This window comes from Ochotona princeps, chromosome 2 (genome assembly GCF_030435755.1).
Source record: "Ochotona princeps isolate mOchPri1 chromosome 2, mOchPri1.hap1, whole genome shotgun sequence".
Lineage (NCBI taxonomy): Eukaryota > Metazoa > Chordata > Mammalia > Lagomorpha > Ochotonidae > Ochotona > Ochotona princeps.
Window position 1 is genome coordinate 55,178,465 of NC_080833.1, and position 18,246 is coordinate 55,196,710.

General features: G+C 36.4%; 1 protein-coding gene across 16 annotated transcripts in view; it reads left to right on the forward strand.

Annotated features, from left to right (window-relative positions):
- The window catches only part of SGIP1 (SH3GL interacting endocytic adaptor 1), a 328,705-nt gene extending 311,347 nt beyond the window's left edge, over positions 1 to 17,358 (forward strand). For 14 of the 16 annotated variants that reach the window (XM_058657629.1, XM_058657621.1, XM_058657654.1 and 11 more), the window contains 6 exons: positions 1,459 to 1,614; positions 5,159 to 5,291; positions 12,120 to 12,322; positions 13,381 to 13,445; positions 14,227 to 14,391; positions 15,392 to 17,358. In XM_058657629.1, coding sequence (XP_058513612.1) covers positions 1,459 to 1,614; positions 5,159 to 5,291; positions 12,120 to 12,322; positions 13,381 to 13,445; positions 14,227 to 14,391; positions 15,392 to 15,414 — 745 coding nt within the window. In that variant the 3' untranslated portion in view covers positions 15,415 to 17,358. Of the gene's footprint in view, positions 1 to 1,458; positions 1,615 to 5,158; positions 5,292 to 12,119; positions 12,323 to 13,380; positions 13,446 to 14,226; positions 14,392 to 15,391 lie in introns of those variants that run through there. The other 2 variants (XM_058657699.1, XR_009244460.1) reach the window with 2 other exon arrangements.
- Positions 17,359 to 18,246: the final 888 nt, after the last annotated feature.

An 18,246-nucleotide genomic window follows, 5' to 3' on the forward strand; every position in this document is an offset into this window, starting at 1 on the left:
ACCAAAGGCAAATGCAAAGAAAATTCCAATAAAATAACAACAGACTAAATCAATGAACAACCCATTGCTAAAATGACAGGCCAGATCACCTCCTATTTTTATTAACCCTGAATGTAAATGGCTTAAACTCATCAAACAAACGTCACAGATTAGTAGGCTGGATTAAAAACAAAACCCCTCTATTTGTTGCCTACAGAAGACATGTGTCACCAACAAAGATCAGCAGAAACTATTATCTCATGGATTTTTTTTGTTATTTTCATCTCTTCAAAACACTTTTTTCTGATTAAATTTTTCAATGACTCATAGATGATACAGTAACATTTCTTCAAGAAGGTCCTTGATTTTTATTTCTTCAGTGACACATTAGTCATTCAGTAGCATGTTATTTAACTTCATGGCATTGCAAATTTCTATTTTTCTTCCTGTTGTTGATTTTGTATTGTGGCTTTTCATTTAAAGTGATGTATAATAACTCTGTAATGGAGACTATCATACCCAGATGTGAGGATATAATGCAGTATGCATCTCTACTTCCAGACCAAAGATGGACTACCAATGAAGCTGTTAACTATATATTGACAATAGGATGCTGGACTCTGTGACATTGTCCATGCCCACAATAATGGACAAATTATTGTATATGAAGAAGTACACTATAGTAATGATATAGGGGAACTCAGGGATGGGGGAGTGAATTGGGGAAGGGGATAAGGAAAATCCCACGATCTATGGAACTGTATCATAAGATGATAATAATAAAAAAAAGTATGAAAGATACCAAAGCAGACATGCTACAAAGCATGAATAAAACTTTTAAAGACTACAAAAATGTTCACTGTTTATATTTCACATCACATAATCTTACAGAATTTTATACTACTAATAAATGTAGCTTCATGGACACCAATTATAACTATATAAATCCATGTTAAATTTTTTGCTACGAAGTACCATCCTGTTGTTTTCATTTCTATGACTGATTTTATAATTTTCACCAAACTGTTAATAAAATAACCAGCTAAACAAGAAGAAAGGAGTTTATCATGAGTTTTTAAAAAGCCACACTCAAGGTATTATTCATGTTATTCAAGAATCTAAAACAAGTTCAAGTATGTTGTGATAGTATTGTGCAATTTAATATCTTCAAATACACTGCTCAGAGTTATACCATGAGAGTGTGTAACTGTGAGATGATTCTTTGGTCTTCACTACAGGAGAAAGTTGCACATTCCTTACAACTCCAAACATGTGCAGTGAAAGAGCTACATTTTCTTTCAGATAAATGTTAAAGAGTTCTCAGATAAGTTTAAATGGGAATGGAATGTTACCAGCTAGCTTTTCATAACTGCTACCAGGGACAATCGTGCATAAATCTGTCCATTTCTCAACTGTTTTAACATGTAGCACATTGACCTCAGTTCGTTTCCTCTCTTTGTTGTCCTATGTTTTGTGCAGATGTATCGTTAAGATAACTGGAGAGATGGTGCTGTCCTTCCCTGCCGGCATCACCAGACACTTTGCCAACAACCCATCCCCAGCAGCTCTGACCTTTCGGGTGGTAAACTTCAGCAGGTTAGAACATGTCCTGCCAAATCCCCAACTTCTCTGCTGGTAAATATGTTTTTGCCCAACTTTTTATTACCTCTTTGTTTTTAAATGACCAATGAGCTTATGTAGATAGTACCAATGTGGAAAAATCATCAGCACTGGATTATATGTACGGGTTCAAACACAGAGCTTTCATCGGTTGTCCAGGTTTTCTGTGGATGATGCTATTTATATGTAACTGCATATGTCTTTATCTATGTCTAAACTACTGTTAGGTTAATTGTAGTCACATGTATTTTAACAACCATACTTAGGTTGTTTAGGTTAATAAAATCTATGCTAGAGACAGTGCGTATATCATCTGTTATTAACAATGGACAGTGGAGGAAGATGCTAACCATGACACCAATATCAGAGCCAAATACTTGTCTTTTTTCAGTGTCATTATGAATCAAATGAGATTTGAACAATAAGTCACTTAGTATCAGCTTGAAAATCTTCTTTGTGAAAAAACTATAGTCTCATTGTAATGGTAATTGGAAAGAACTTTGCGTGCATGACATCAAAAAAGCTTGGGTGAATTTGTTTACATAAACACACTTTCTCACATTTTCTAATGATTGAGGCTGAATATAATGTCTTGTGCATACACACACACACTTGCAGTCACACAAACATGCACATACATGCAAACTACTAAAGAGAAAATGACAGCTGGTGAATTGTTTGCAGGGGATGAGACTCAAGGAATCATTTTTGTCAGCTCCCTCTCTATCACCAAATGCCTATACCCTACCAAAAACTTTTTCTAAGTATTCACATTTTTCCTTTTATGCAACTCGTTGGTCTGTGTTTCCATTGCAACTGCTTCCCTTTTCTCTGTCCTCTGAATCCAATCTTGCCTTGTTCCATTGTATTTTTACAACCATGTGACCAGGTAAATGAGATTGCCTTTGCTCATAATCTTCTAGTGTGCTCATATTTACCTTGTCTGAGAATCTGAAGGCATTACCATTGCTCCTGGGACCCTGAGTCCTCTACTCTGCTTGTCTCTCTGTTCTCATCTCTGCTAGCCCTGCCTCAGAGGCCTGCAGCTGCAACCATACCTGTCAATCTCAGAGCCTGGTTCAGCAGGGCTTGCTGGAGTTCCCTCTACCCCTCTTCTGTCTCCAGGCCTGTTGATCTGACTCCTCCTGATCCTTAGGCCTCAGTTGAACTCTGTCTCCACTGACCAGCCCAATGTCCAACGCATCAGCTACCCACCAATCAAGCTAAATGATGTCGTAGTAGCAGTAGTAAAAATATTAATCAAATAAATGAAAAACTCAATAATAAAGAATTTAACCAAGCCAACATCTATGTAAAAATAAGTGAAGGTTGTTGTCATTCATTTTATGACTGACTAGACATTTTTCAAAGGTTTTCTTATTTATCCAAAAGGCAGAGTGACAAAAAGAAAGGAAGAAACAGAGCAGGGGCGGATATCCCAAATCCACTGGTTCAGTCCCCAGATGGTCACAATGGTCAGGATTTGGTCAAGCCAAAATTCAGAGCCAGAAACACCACTCAGGTCTCACTGTGATTGGTAATCCAAATCCTTGGGACATCCTGTGCAGCTTTCCTAGGGGAATTAGCAGGGAGATACATTAGAAGAGGAGTAGCACAGATTTGAACTGGCACTCCAGCCTGAAATGCTGACTTCATATGCAGTGTCTTAACCAACTGTGTACAAAGTCAGTCCAATGAATTAATTCCAGTGGTGATAAAACATTCCAAGGTCACCCAGGTAGTTACCAAAATCACCACCTCCTCTTTGACCCTTCCTACTTAACTGGTAGATTTGATTGGAGATTTTTAATTATAAAAGGAAATTGGGCCCGGCGCCATAGCGTAGTGGTTAAAGCCCTTTCCTTGCACCCACTAGGATCCCATATGGGCGCCGGTTCTAATCCCTGCTTCCCATCCAGCTCCCTGCCTATGGCCTGGAAAGCAGTTGAGGACGGCCCAAATCCTTGGGACCCTGCACCTGCATGGGAGACCTGGAGGAGGCTCCTGGCTCCTGGCTTTGGATTGGCTCAGCTCCAGCCATTGTGGCCGCTTGGGGAGTGAACCATTGGATGGAAGATCTTCCTCTCTGCCTCTCCTCCTCTCTGTATATCCACCTTTCCAATAAAAATAAATAAATCTTTTTAAAAATTATAAAAGAAAATTATCACCCAATAAGATGAAAAATAAAAGTGCATTGACCAAGATTAGAAATCAGCCAATTCTTACTAAGGCCTCCCTTTGTGATTTTGATGGGCATGCTGGACCTGTTAATTCTATTTTCAAGGTTCTTGCATGTAAAGAAGCATTATTTGCCAATGTCTTACCAATTGTGAATATTGTAGATGCAATAGCTACATCTTTTGTTACATATTTTGGTAATTACATTGTGCAAAGAACTCTGTAAGTGGCATAATATATGGGTTTGGATAATTGAATCACACGAAACACTTTTGCTTACAACTAGGTTTGTAGTATCATGGGTTAAATCATTGCCTGTCCAAGTTCCAGCATCTCCACTTCCAACCTGGCTTCCTGATAATGTTCCTAGGAAGACAATGGAGTATGGCCCAAATATATAGAACCCTATCATCCATGTAGGAGACCAGGATAAATTTCTTGGCTCATGAGTTTAGCTTGAGTTGATTCGGCTGCTAAGGCCGTTTGGGAAGTGCCAGCAAATGAAAGCTATCTGTGTCTCTGTGTGTATGCCTCTCTCTGTGTATCACTTTGCTTTCAAATAAATACATATTTTTAAAATATCTTAGTTTGTAGGAATGACACTGTGATGTACTAGCATCCTAAATGAGCACGTATTCATGTCCTGGCTGCTCCACTTCGAATCCAATTCCCTGCTAATGGCCTGGGAAAGCAGTGGACAGTGGCTCAAGTGTTTGGGGTCCCTGCTACCCCATGGAAGATCCAGAAGAAGCTCTTGGCTCCCCAGCCCAGCTACTGCAGCCATCTGGGGAGTAAACCAGAGGGTGGAATATCTCTTTCTTTCAGTCCCTCCATCTATCCCTATAACTCTTTCTTCAAACAAATAAATCTGTTAAAAATTATTTTGCTTGGCTAAGCATCACATAGATCCTTTAGTTATGATTTTCTACAAACCAAGAAACATAAAGAAAAAATCCCATTAATCTGGACCTTATATACCCTCAATATTCAACAATTGGGCTAAGGCAGTGATGGATGGCCTCTAGTCCTGTACAAGCTATTCAGCTTTGTCATAGGATGCAGCTCCACCATCACTCCATTAGCAACCCAAGCCTTAAAGGGCCGTCATGGCCAAGCCAAGTCTTTGATATCTCTTATCTTTATACACAGTAATTCTCTCATGTACAATTATTGAAAGAATTTTTATAGACCTTAATAGATATGAATCCATTCACATAATGCCATCCAGAATTTCCTATGTACTAAAATCACATTACTGTTAATGGTATAATTCTTGAAAATTATCAAGATGGATACAGAAATCAGATAGAAATTTGCTTAGATGGTTACATAGTTTGTATGTGCTATGCTTCTCAATCATTTTTTCTTCCCAATTGAATAGTGATAACACACAAAGTGATGCCAATACAAAAGAATTCTGGGTAAATATGCCAAATTTGATGACTCACTTAAAGAAAGTATCTGAACAAAAACCCCAGGCTACATATTATAATGTGGACATGCTCAAATATCAGGTAAGCCTCTTTATTTAGTCAAGATGTTTCATATTTTCAATGTATCTTTTAAATATCTAACATTAAAGTTGATTAAAAAAATAGTATTTCTTTTAATATTATTTAAAAGCTATAATGTGCAAACTGAAAATGGAAGTTCTAAGAGACCAGTCGGGAACTAGTGACAAAAGTATTTACACATATTCTTATTAGTTTAAAATCAGTCCCTGAACCTATGGAACTGAAAAATTAAAAAAAAAAAATAAGTAAGACAATTTGTTAAACAATTAGGGACAGGTGGGCCAGAAGGCTGAATAGGGAAATGCCATGATTCTGACTAGGGAAAGCTAGCTAAACCAAGGCAGAAGTGCATTCCCAGGGAGGAGCTGGAGAGAAATTTGCCGGGGAAATACTACAGAAAGCAGAGAGACACCACAGAGAAATGTGGACAGCATAATCACGCAGCAGTAGGCAGGGACACCATATACCGGGAACAGAAGAAAATTGTCTATCTGGAGAGAAATGGAGCAGATTGTCACAGTCAGTCACTGGTGCCCTTGCCTTACATAGAATCTCATTGCCCACACTGACTTCAGGCTCAGACTGCAGCCAAAGCTGGGGGAAGGTTCTAATAGATCATTGCAGTGGAAAAGTACATTTCTCTCTTCCATCCTCCACAGAGCACCCAGGCCAGCTAGGAGAAGGCATGATTTGGAAGAGATCAGCTGCAAAAAACTACCATACTAGGATCAGCCAAGGTCATATCAGCTGCTAAAGCTGTAGAATGTGTCTGGCTTAATGTGGGCCCTCACGATCAGACCATTTTATTGAAGCAGCTTTGAATCTGAGCCTAGAAAAGGGTTGTGTATACATGTAGGACTTACAGGCAAGCATGCATCCCTACCCATCTAGAGACTCTGAGGAGCAAGATGCCAGGCAGAGCATTAATAAGTAGCTGGCATTATCTGGAACCCAGACTAGCCTGTATTTTGATCACCCTGAAAGACGAGACATGAGGCTGTGATTATGCTAACAGCTATAATCATTGTCTCCCCCTTGCTGACAAAAGAGGAGACCCACCACACCCAATTGGGTGTCACCCTGGACTCTGACCCCATACTTAGGCAATGAAGAGCATATACTGGCCGCACTCAGCACACACTGAAGGAGCAGTCACTGCATCAAGTCACAGAGACAAAGTTCAAAGATAAAAGTCCTGAGAGGAGAAAACAAACAAGTGTTTCCAAAAGTGCCTAAAAATAAATGCAGGAGTACAGAAGGAAGCAAAGAAGGAAGGAAGGAAGGAAGGAAAGGAGGGAGGGAGGGAGAAAAAGAGAGAGAGAGAGAGAGAGAAAGAAAGAAGAAAGAAAGAAAGAAAGAAAGAAAGAAAGAAAGAAAGAAAGAAAGAAAGAAAGAAAGAAAGAAAGAAAGAAAGGAAGGAAGGAAGAAAGAAAGAAAAGAAAGAAAGAAAGAAAGGAAAGACATTGGAGCACATTGATTCTTCAATATTTGAATATGAAGACAAAGAGATTGGTGAGATACCTAAAAAAATGGAAAAATAATCACAGAATTATTCAAAAGAACACTGAAATAAAGATTATTGAGATGAAGAAATCCATACAGGATATGGATGAAAAATTTTGCAGAGATTAAGAATGTCTTAGAAAAATCAAACAGAAATATTAGAAATAAATAATTCTACATGTAAAATTGGAAATGCAGTGGAAAAAATCAACAACAGGTTTGGTGAGACAAAGAAGACTATAGATAGCCTAGCAGCTGAATCCTCACATTGCATGCACCAGGATCCCATATGGGCACCAGTTCATATACTGGCTTCTCTACTTCCCATCCAGCTCCCTGCTAGTGGTCTGGGATTGCTGTGGAGATGGGCAAAACCTTGGGACCCTGCACCTGCATGATAGACTTGTAGGAAGCTCCTGGCTCCTGGCTCCTGACTTCAGATCGGCTCAACTCTAGCCATTGCAGCCACCTGGAAGAGTGAACCAACAGATAGAAGACATTCCTCTCTGTATTTCCTCCTCTCTATGAATTTGCCTTTCCAGTAAAAAGAAAAAACACTTACAAAGAAAAAAAAAAAACTATAGAGCTAAAAAACAAATCCTTGACAACATATCAATCTTAAAAAAAATAATAAAAGCAAAAACTTAGGAAAACCCAGAAAGACTTATGCGACACCATCAGGTGACCAAGCATATATATTTTTAAGAGTTCCTGATGGTTCAGAAAGAATCACAGATTAGACGGATTATGCAGCCAAAAAAAAGCAGAAAGAAACTTCCCTAATGTGGAGAAAGGAATATCCAAGTACAGGAAGCAATAGCACTCCTAACAGGCATGTTCAGAAGCAATCTTCACCATGACACATTATAGCCAAACTTTCAACAATAAAACATTAAGACTCTAAAACACGCAGAAGGTAAGTGGCATGTTAACTTCAGAAGGTCCCCAATTAGAGTAATAGCTCATTTGTCATCAGTAACCCTACAAGGGAGGAGAGAATGGGGAGACATAGTCCAGGTGATAAAAGAAATACAGAATACTGTATCTAGCAAAGATCTCAATTATAAATAAAAGTGAAATACTTTCCAATTTAAACAGAATTTTAAAAGAATTTTGTCACCACCCATCCAATCTTATAAATGGTGCTTGAGGAACTGCTACACACAGAAATAGAGAATGATACCCACCATCCTGAAACCATGCAAAACAAGATGTATCTATTTGCAACCTACAGGAAATACACTTATCAACAAAGATACACATAACTGAAAGTGGAAGAAACTAATTACAAATCTGCTCAAATATTGCAAATAAATGAAAAGAAGAAAATCCTTTCAAACTCATTCTATGAGACCATCATCATGTTAATCCCAAACACACACAAAAAGATACAACTATGACCAATATCCTTGATCAATATAGATGCAAAAATCCTTAATAAAATACTAGCTAATCAAATCTAGCAAAGTATCAGGAAGCTCATTTGCTAACACCAAGTGGAATTTATCCCTGGTATGCAGGGATGGTTCAACATACACAAATAAATAAACATGACACCTTCCATTAACAAGCTGAATAAAGAAACCATGATACCTCAATGGATGCACAGAAAGAAAGCATCTGATAAAAATAGAGCATCATTTCATGATTTTTTAAAAAAAGCTTTATGCCACTTGGATATAGAAGAGAAATTCCATAACTTAAGGAAATTTATGAAAAAAAAGGAATAGCAGCCTCTGATTGGGTGGAGGAAAGTTAGCAGCACTTTTTTTTTGTCCTACATCCTTTTTAAATTTATTTATTTATTTTATTATTCCATGATATAATTCCACAGGTTCCAGATTTCCCTTACTCCCTGTCTAAATCTCCACTCCCTCCCCACCACTGATTTCCCCCATGTCACTACAATAGTATGGTCCCTCACAATCGGTCATAAATCCATCATTCTGCTGTTTAAGTGTGTCCTGATATTGCAGGCATGAACAATTGCAGAGAATCCAGCATCCTATTGTCAAGATGCATTCAATAGTTTCACTGGAAATTCATATCTGACTTTGAAGTAGAGATGCACACTGCATTGTATCTTCACATCTGTATGTGATAGTCTCTACTACATAGTTACTATACATTCCCTTAAATGAAAAGCCATAAAATGAAATCAACAACAGAGAAAAATAGAGAATTTACAGCATGAAATTAAATAACATGCTACTGAATGACCAATGTGTTGCTGAAGAAATGAAAAAGAAAATCAAAGACCTTCCTGAAGCAAACAGAGCTATTGTGTGACCCATGAGTCAGTGAAGAAAGTGAGAAATACAAAAACGTTTTTGAATGAGTGAAAATAAAAGCAAAAATATCAAACCCCCTGAGATGAAGCAAAAACAGTATTGAAAGGGCAGTTGATCTTGTATTTTGCATAAAGGTTGCCTTATATCAGAGAGAACATATGCTAATTTTTTTTTTTGGTTGACTTGTTTCACTGAGCATAATGGTCTGTAGTTGGGACCATTTGGTTGTAAATGGTAGAATTTCATTCTTTTCAATGGCTAAGTAGTATTCCATGGGGTAGATGTACAGTTTCTTTATCCGTTCCTCTTTGGATGGGCATCTAGGTTGTGTCCATGTGTTTGCTATTGTACATTGGAAAGCATTTTCTTTTAAGAGTCAGAACCAGCCGGGATGCCCATTTTTGCTATTAATATTCAACACAGTTCTAGAACTTTTATGCAGAGCCATTAGGCAAGGAAAAGAAATTTAAAAAGAAGAAAGTTAAGCCATCCTTTTTCGCACATGACACAGTTCTCTATATAGCGAAACAAAAAGTCTCACTAAGAGACTATTGGACTAGCATACTGAAGCCACATTGCAGTATGCATCTCTGTTTCTGAATAAAATTTGGACTCCCAGAAAAACTGTTAAATATATCTTGACAATAGGCTGCTGGACTTTCCACCATGGCTTATATCTACAATGTCAGGTACCACTTAAATAACAGAATGGTGGACTTGTGACTGTTGTTGAAGGACCATACTATTACAAAACTTTCGAGGAAATCAGTTGGGAAGGGAGAATAGGGTGGGTGAATGGGAAATCTCTGAACCTATGGAATGGCATCATGAAAACTAAACTAAAATAAAATAAAATCAATTTTTAAAGAGAGACTACTGGAACTCACAAGAGAGTTTGATAAAATAACAGGGTTTAAAATCAATGCACAAAAATGAATAGCCTTTCTATACTATGGCTAAAAAAGAACTTATAAAATCAGTGTCATTCACTATAGTCATAAAAAATTGTAATGCCTTATAATGAATTTAACCAAAGATATGAGGGATCTCTATGATAAAATTATAATCATTAAGGAAGGAAATAGAAGAAAACACCAAAACATTGAAAACTTTTCCATTTTTTGTGAATTGGTAGAATTAATATCATCAAAATGTCTATATTACCAAAAGCAGTTTACAGATTCAATATGATCCCAATCAAAATACCTTACAATATTCCATTCAGATCTCAGGAAAAAGAAGAGGCTAAAAATCAATAAGGAGGGCTTGGCAGCGTGGCCTGGTGGCTAAGGTCCTCACCTTGATCCCATGTGGCCGCTGGTTCTGATCCCTGCAGCTCCACTTCCTCTCTGTCTCTCCTCCTCTCAGTATGTCTGACTTTGTAATAAAAATAAAATAAAAAAAAATCAATAAGGAAGCACAAGAGACCCAAGAACTAAAGCAATCTTTTGTTTACTTTTATTTTATTTTTAATATTGTTTGTTTACATAATTCAGAGGGACTCACACCCATGTGGGTCTCTGATTAGGGTGGGGAGAATTAGATATGGAGAAAGGTGAGCGGAGAAAATGTTTCCATTTTTCTCTTGTGTCCTCAGGGGAGGAGGGGAGAACTATTCCTTGCTGTCAATTTACATTAGCACCTGAGGTTGCGGGACAGTCATTTGATGAGGCCTTAGAGACCTTAGTATGAGGAAGAGTGTTCTGAGGGCTTTACTTGAATGGTTTTTATAGTACTGAGAAGTTTCATTGCTCCAGAATTGAGAAGATTATATCTAAGATCTATTGGTTGACAAAGTCCACCTTAATGCATCCACAGACCCAAGAATATGCTCCAGTAGTTGGCCAGAATTGTCCAAGCTGTTCTGTTTTCCATCCTGTGCTGAGGCACTCAACATACCCTGCTAGCCCAGATGAGCTGACTGTCAAAAACAAAGCTAGAGCTATCATAATAGACTTCAACACTTATTATAGCGCAGTTATAATTAAAAGAGCTTCATACTGGCACATAATTGGATATGTAGATCCAAATCCCCAAAATCATTTCACATATCCGCACCCAACTAATTTTTGACAAGCAAATTGAAATATATTCAGGGAAAATGTCTCTTAAACAAATGATACTGTGAAAACTTGGGTCTACGTGTGCAGAAATGAACAAGACCCCCTCCTACCTTACAACTTACACAAAAATCAACTCAAAATGGACTGAGGATCTACCTCTGTGACCTGATATCATCATATTACTAAAGGAAAAATATTGGAGAAATTCTGCAGGAGTTAGGCATAGACAAAGAATTCTTGGCAAAAAAAAAAATCCTAGGAACATAGGTAATTAAAGCAAAAATTTTAAAATGGATTATATGAAGGTAAGAAGCTTCTTCTGAACTGTAAAGAAAACCATGATCAAAGTGAAGAGACAACCAAGAGTGTGAGAAAAGATTTGCAAATTATACAACTGATATCAGACTAATACCCAGGATCTATAATCAGCTCAAGAAATTTAACAACAAAACAAAGAATACAGTTAAGAAATAGGTAAAAGGCATGAACAGATAATTTTCAAAGGATGAAATACAAATTGCCAATAGATAGATGAAAAAATGTATGAGACCACTAGCTATCAATTGAAATGAAAATAAAAATCGTGATAGTATTTCATTGGTTATCAACCAAGAATAAAAAAAGCAATAAATTCTTAGTTTCTGGAAACCAATAACATACCCAAGAGACTGGAACATCAAAACCATGCCTTCACACATCGCAAAAGCACTTCTCCAGGTGAGGAGCATTTCTAAGTAGATAACTTCTGATCAGAATACAGAGCATGATGAGTGGTCTTGGGACCAGAGTTGGTTTCTCCACCTAGCCACCTTCATGGTGATTTTCACTCAGAGCTCACTTGTGAGCAGCACAAACAACATTATGGCATTCAGACATCTAAAACCTTTTGTGTGGGAGAGAAATAAAGCTTTTGGTTTTGTTTCAGTTTAACAGTTGAGCCTTAAACTTTCTCTTTCCTGTCATTCGGCAAGGTGTCAGCCCAGGGCATTCAATCCACACCTCTGAATCTGGCAGTGAACTGGCGATGTGAGCCTGCAAGCACTGACCTGCGCATAGATTATAAGTACAACGTGGATGCAATGACAACCGCAGTGGCCCTCAACAACGTGCAGTTTCTGGTCCCCATAGATGGTGGAGTAACCAAACTCCAGGCTGTGCTCCCACCAGCAGTCTGGTAAGCAATCACCAGTCCCTATTCTCCTTACCAAAAGTGTTCCTTCTGCATAAAAGGGTCATAGGATTCTTAGGACTAGTGTCTCCTATAGGAAGAAATCACAGACCTGTAAGTTAAGTATTGGCAGAGGAAACAGAAATGGCTGTCTCTGTTTTTAGTACAAAAATGATGTAACATGGGCATGTCAATGCTTGCACAATGGTGGAAGGGCTAGAAGAACAGGATTGAGGCTGGACCACCAAGAATATTTCCCAGACTATTGCAAAACTACCTACTAGGGCAGTTGCTACCTCTACCACCTAAAGTGGAAGCAGAGAATTTGCAAGACTTCTATTGGAACCAAGGAGTTCAAGAATCCACCATGCAACTCTGATCCAAGAATCAGAAAACTCCTAGTGGCACCTCCTCACAGCTTCTCAACACTCTTAGATTGGGAAATCGCTAGATCCCTGCCCATGTAATCCTCACATCTTGTAAGGCTGCTAGCTAAAGGAAAACCCCTGAGAAAACAGGAGAATGGTCGCTGCTTTCTGTGTCTCAAACTGTGCAGGTATTAGTGGAACCTAATTTGTAGCCAGTAGCCAAACCGCAAGGGAATCTGAGGATCGCAGTGTTTTGTTTTCTAGCTCCAGAACTATTCAAAGGCACATTAAAAATGTTACAGGTTTAAAAACTGACTAGATAATGGCAACAGCATTTACTACAAAGAACTTGTTCTAGAAAGAACATTCCATTGTTCTTTCCTGTGACTGCCAGAAGCAAGAAAACAGAACATTTAAAAAAATTTTTTCAACCAAATGACAGCCCCTTGTATTAACTCATGAACTATATACTTCACATCTATTATTCCAACACATGTGTTCTTTAATCTGAATTGTGTTCTAAATGTTTATCTTACAGTGTTATAGCTGAGTACAGTAAGAGATAAGAGAACTTACAAGTGTGTGCATCAATTTTAAAAATTGTAATGTTTCAAGATTCAGATTTAAAAAGTAATGCTATACAGAAAAAATATGACAGCCCATTAAGCAAAATCCTTTTGCCTCATTTATCTTTAGGAATGCTGAACAACAAAGAATATTGTGGAAAATCCCTGATATCTCTCAAAAGTCAGAAAATGGAGGTAATACAATCACAGATGTACTGAATATATAAAGCTGAAATACTCTATTAGTCAATGATTAATCAAAACACAGAAAGTACTAACAGAATATTTTTGCACGTGTTGATTTTTACTAAGATCCCCACATCAATAAACCACCTCTTGGACACAGAACTGCTCTTACTACACATGTCTGTGGGATGGGAGTTGGTACAGTGGTCCAGTGGCTGCTTGGGTTGCCCACATTCCAGGGACTGCCTGCTGTGAATGCCAGCTCTCTGCTCAGGTACACTGTGGAAGGCAGAAGGTGGTGGCTCAAGCATTTGGGTCCCTGCCACCCACATGGGAGAGCCAGATAAAGTTCTCAGCTGCCAGCTTTGGGCTTGTCTAGTTCATGCTGGTTCAGATATTTGGGGCATAAATCGTCAAATGGAAAGCTCTCTGTCTCCATATCTCTACCTTTCAAAGAAATAAATAACCAAAAATTTTCTGAAAGTGTGTTTTCATTCACCTCAGATCCCGTCTTCCCTGATTAGATACTTATCACTTTTCCCTGATGGTAACATCATTTGTTGGAAAACATGTCTTCCAAGCAGCATGCCCCAAAATGTTTTATAATTTCTTGCCAAATTGTACTTTTGCTAGGTGCAGCTTTCATGTTAAATTTTACTCACCACCATTTTGCCACCCAAGCACGTACTATATTTCTTAGCAAATTTGATTTGAGATGTGAAAGTTTAAATACAATTTCCAAAATCATATCCAGAATATTATCTTGACTGTTATAACTGTACTTTTTTAGGGGTGGGTTCTTTATTGGCAAGATTTCAGCTGTCTGAAGGCCCAAGTAAACCTTCCCCATTGGTTGTACAATTCACCAGTGAAGGAAGCACTCTTTCTGGCTGTGACATCGAACTCGTTGGAGCAGGTTATCGGTTCTCACTCATCAAAAAAAGGTTTGCTGCAGGTGAGTGGGTTTCATGAGCCTCGTTTGTAAAAATGTTGCCTTAATGACTTCTCCCTTAGAAGAAATAGGTTTTGGGTTTCTCATTCTCTTCTCGTACTCTCAATCCCATCCCAGTCAGAAAGCAAACTGATTGCTGAATGAAGTAAAGAAAAGGATAATGAACTCAAAGAATCAGGAAAACTCTCGCTACTTATTCTGGTTGTTTCTTATTAGGGTTAACCAGTCATTACCTGTCTATACAGACATAATATACATACATGTGTAGGTGAATATGTACATGACAAATATGGTGTATACATATTTTGATGAGATTAATTAAATAAGTCCTATCTTTATTGTTGACAAGATAAACACTGCTTAACTTCGAATTTATCCCCCATTTGAAAAGTCTTAGTTCTCAAGTAGAACTTCATAGATTTTTAATTTGTCAGATTTAGCCAAGATCTTTAATAATAACCATGAAGAATCTAGGCTATGAATGGGAGCTGTTTATCCATGAACCTAACCACAGAGCAAAATCTAATGCAAGGGAAAGGTTTTTTTGTTTTGTTTTGTTTTGTTTTGTTTTGTTTTGTTTTTTTCTTTATGCAACTGGTAATTGAGACTCCAGATACATTGCTTGAGTATTATACTGGGATAAATCCTTGTTTTATACCAGCTGTACTGATGCAATTATTATCTTTTTCAAAAAAATAACCATGTTGAAAAGTAAATTATATGAACACCATTCCTAAAAATTAAGTTGGATTTTCAAATCTTAAAAACAAATCTGCCAGAACATTCTAGACAAAACTCCAGGCTCTGTGAATTATTGACCTGTTAGCATGCAAAAAGGCAGCTGGCTGATCTATAAACTGAAAATAATCTTCGTTTGCACCCCTGAAGTGTGCATAGTTGGCTCCTAAAGATATAGCAGAAAGAAGTCAAATGTTACTCCTGTAATACTCACATTATTGACCTGCAGATAACCATTTGATATGTTGTGTGTGTTTTTTTCCAGGGAAATACTTGGCAGATAACTAATAAAATCTTATGCAAGATTTGAAGGATTTATATAATTAAGAACTGTTGTATGAGAAACAGGTTTTCATTTTGGTTTGATGAAAATAAACCAAGATCTGCACTTGGGATCTTCCAGCTAAGAAGTCAGTGACGTTCAGCAATGGTTTCCCTCACACAATACCATGATGACCAGTCCTACAGTATTTACTTCTAGGTGTAATATTGTTAATGGTTTTAAAATGTAATTATTGTATTTGTAAATTGTACTCTCATTCCAGTAAGGCAGTTAGATCTTTGAGTTTTAGCATTTCACCATTCCTGAAAAGGATGTAATTTAAACTGTGGTATGTAAATTTAATAATAGTACTGTTGAACGGCACAATGCTTACAGAAGTAGATTGCATTTTGTCAATATATAAAATTTAAATATAATAATGATAGCTGTCATACAGGGGGTGCCACATATAAAGAAATGTATATGGAAACAGAAGAAAAAGCAAACTTACATTTCTTCAGTCCTTAGTGTGTTTTAGTCTAGTGCTAAATAAAACTTCTATCTTCAGATGTTTAATGGGTGAAATTCAGAAAACTATTTCAAAAAATAATTCTAAGGTTACAGCATATTCGAAGAACAGCATTAATTACCACTTTTTAAAAAGCTTTTTTTTCAAACTGCGAATTTCATAAAAATGCAACTGTGTAAACAGGGCCTCTTATTTTTATAACTTGTGTAAAAAGGAAAAGCAATTCATATTTAAAGTTTAAGTATATTAAATTATAATCAAGAGTAAAGGAGATGTTGAAGTCTTAACTATTTCCCTCTCTCCCCACAGTTTTGTCAGTGTGGAAACTGCTGAATAGTCAGTGAAACTGAACCAAAATTGTGATTTTAAGAATTCAAAACTTTCCATAGTTGAACTGGCTAGTGACTTTTGCACAATTACTCTGAATAGATGGTCTCTCTCATCCAGCATGGGGGGTGACCATTCACGTCTTCCTCTTAGCCCATAGGAATAAACACATTGAGACTACACGTCTCAGATGCAAAATTTTAGTCCCTTATTTAAAACTAGAAAGTTTTAATTGTCATCATTTGTGACACTGAGAAAGGGAAAAACAAAGCTTTATAAATGCAATTATCTTCACATTATTGTGCAATAAATTTCCTTTTGGATGATTAGGGTTCATTGTATAAACCTGTACAACTTTGCCATTCTTGGAGAATCAAGAGGAGAGTTGTCAAAATGCTGTCATTTTCTTGTTTCAAGATGCTCTAAAAACTAGTTAGTCTGTCTCCACAACACAGAAATTAAAACAGGACTTGTTAAATGCTCCCTCATTAAAAAATGAAAAAAAATGGCCTTCCTTTAAATCATAGCACTTATTTTGAATATATTACAATTTCTATTCAAGATTATACTATTCAGTATAATCATTAAGTTGTTATGTTTATCATTAGCTGTTAAATTTCATTTTTTATTGATTCAGACTTAACAAAGAATCTTTAGCCCCTTTAAATTTTAGAATCTGAATTTTTTAAGTCTTATTTTTTAAATTAAATAACTAATTATTTATAGTGGAAATTTTTAAATAAATCTTTGTACTCCTCAATCAGTGCTTGCTACTGAGAGAATGCTCAAAAATATCTGTTTTATTCTAGAAGAATTCTTACCATTGAAACAAGCTCTTAATCACTTCCCTATAGCTGTCTGATATTGAAAAAAAAATTTTAACAAACTAGTATACCATTTTAAGTAAAGATACTCAATTTGATTTTGAGACTAAAGTAGAAAGTGCAAAATTTTAAAACTCTCAAGACATGGAAAAATTTAGAACACCAAAACCAATGGAAAATAATTATCAGAAAATTGATATTAACCCTGCATGCTAATACAAAAATGTGTCTTTAAGTAGTCAAGTTAATAAAGAACTTTAACATAAAGCATTTAAAGATGTGTAAATGTTACTGGTTCTCATGTCTTGCTCATATTTTATTTTGTGTATATATATATATATACACACACACAGAGACATATATATATACAATATATATATATGGACTAAATAATTAAATGCAAAGATTTTTCCCCCAAAGAATAGTTCTGTTGATATTGTGAAAATGTAACTGAGAAGATAAATTATATTAAGCTCTACCATTATTCAAATGTTTCCAGGGACTAAATTTGAAGCTATGAAGAAATCCCATAACCCTTCATTGATCTTTATGAAACAATGGACAAACTTCAGTAGAGAATATAAATTTGTCCTTTCAAAAATACATCAGATAATAATACAATTAGTTCATATCAGGGATTTAGATTTGGGTGATTTGCTTTGTTTTTTTTTAATCTTGTTGGTAATATTCCTCTGTTATGTCTACAAGCACAGTACTGTAGAATAAGAATTTATGTGGTGGAAAATGACCCTACACCAAGCAAGAGTCTCAGTTATCAACAATATGTTAAAGTCAGGTTTACTCTAGTATCATGAGTTAAAACCAAGTGGAGCGGGGTTATATTAAGACAATTTTTCAGTACCAGGGTTAAAACAAAGAGAAAGAGTTCTAGTTGACTAGAATACTAGCTTTTGAACATTATGACTAAAAACATTTCTGCTATAGCAAGAAAGAAAGTAGGACTGGTATGGCTTTATTTTGACAGCATGAAAAATGTGTTGTTCTTTTAAATAAACTGCACATTTTCATGAAGCTTTTAAATGTAAATGTTGTTAATAACTTGATTTTATTATGACTATCATTATAATTATAACTTTAATTAATTTTAATTATAATTTAATTAATTTTAAAGTTGACATCTTCTCTACATCTACATCCGGAATGAAAATTCACTGTAT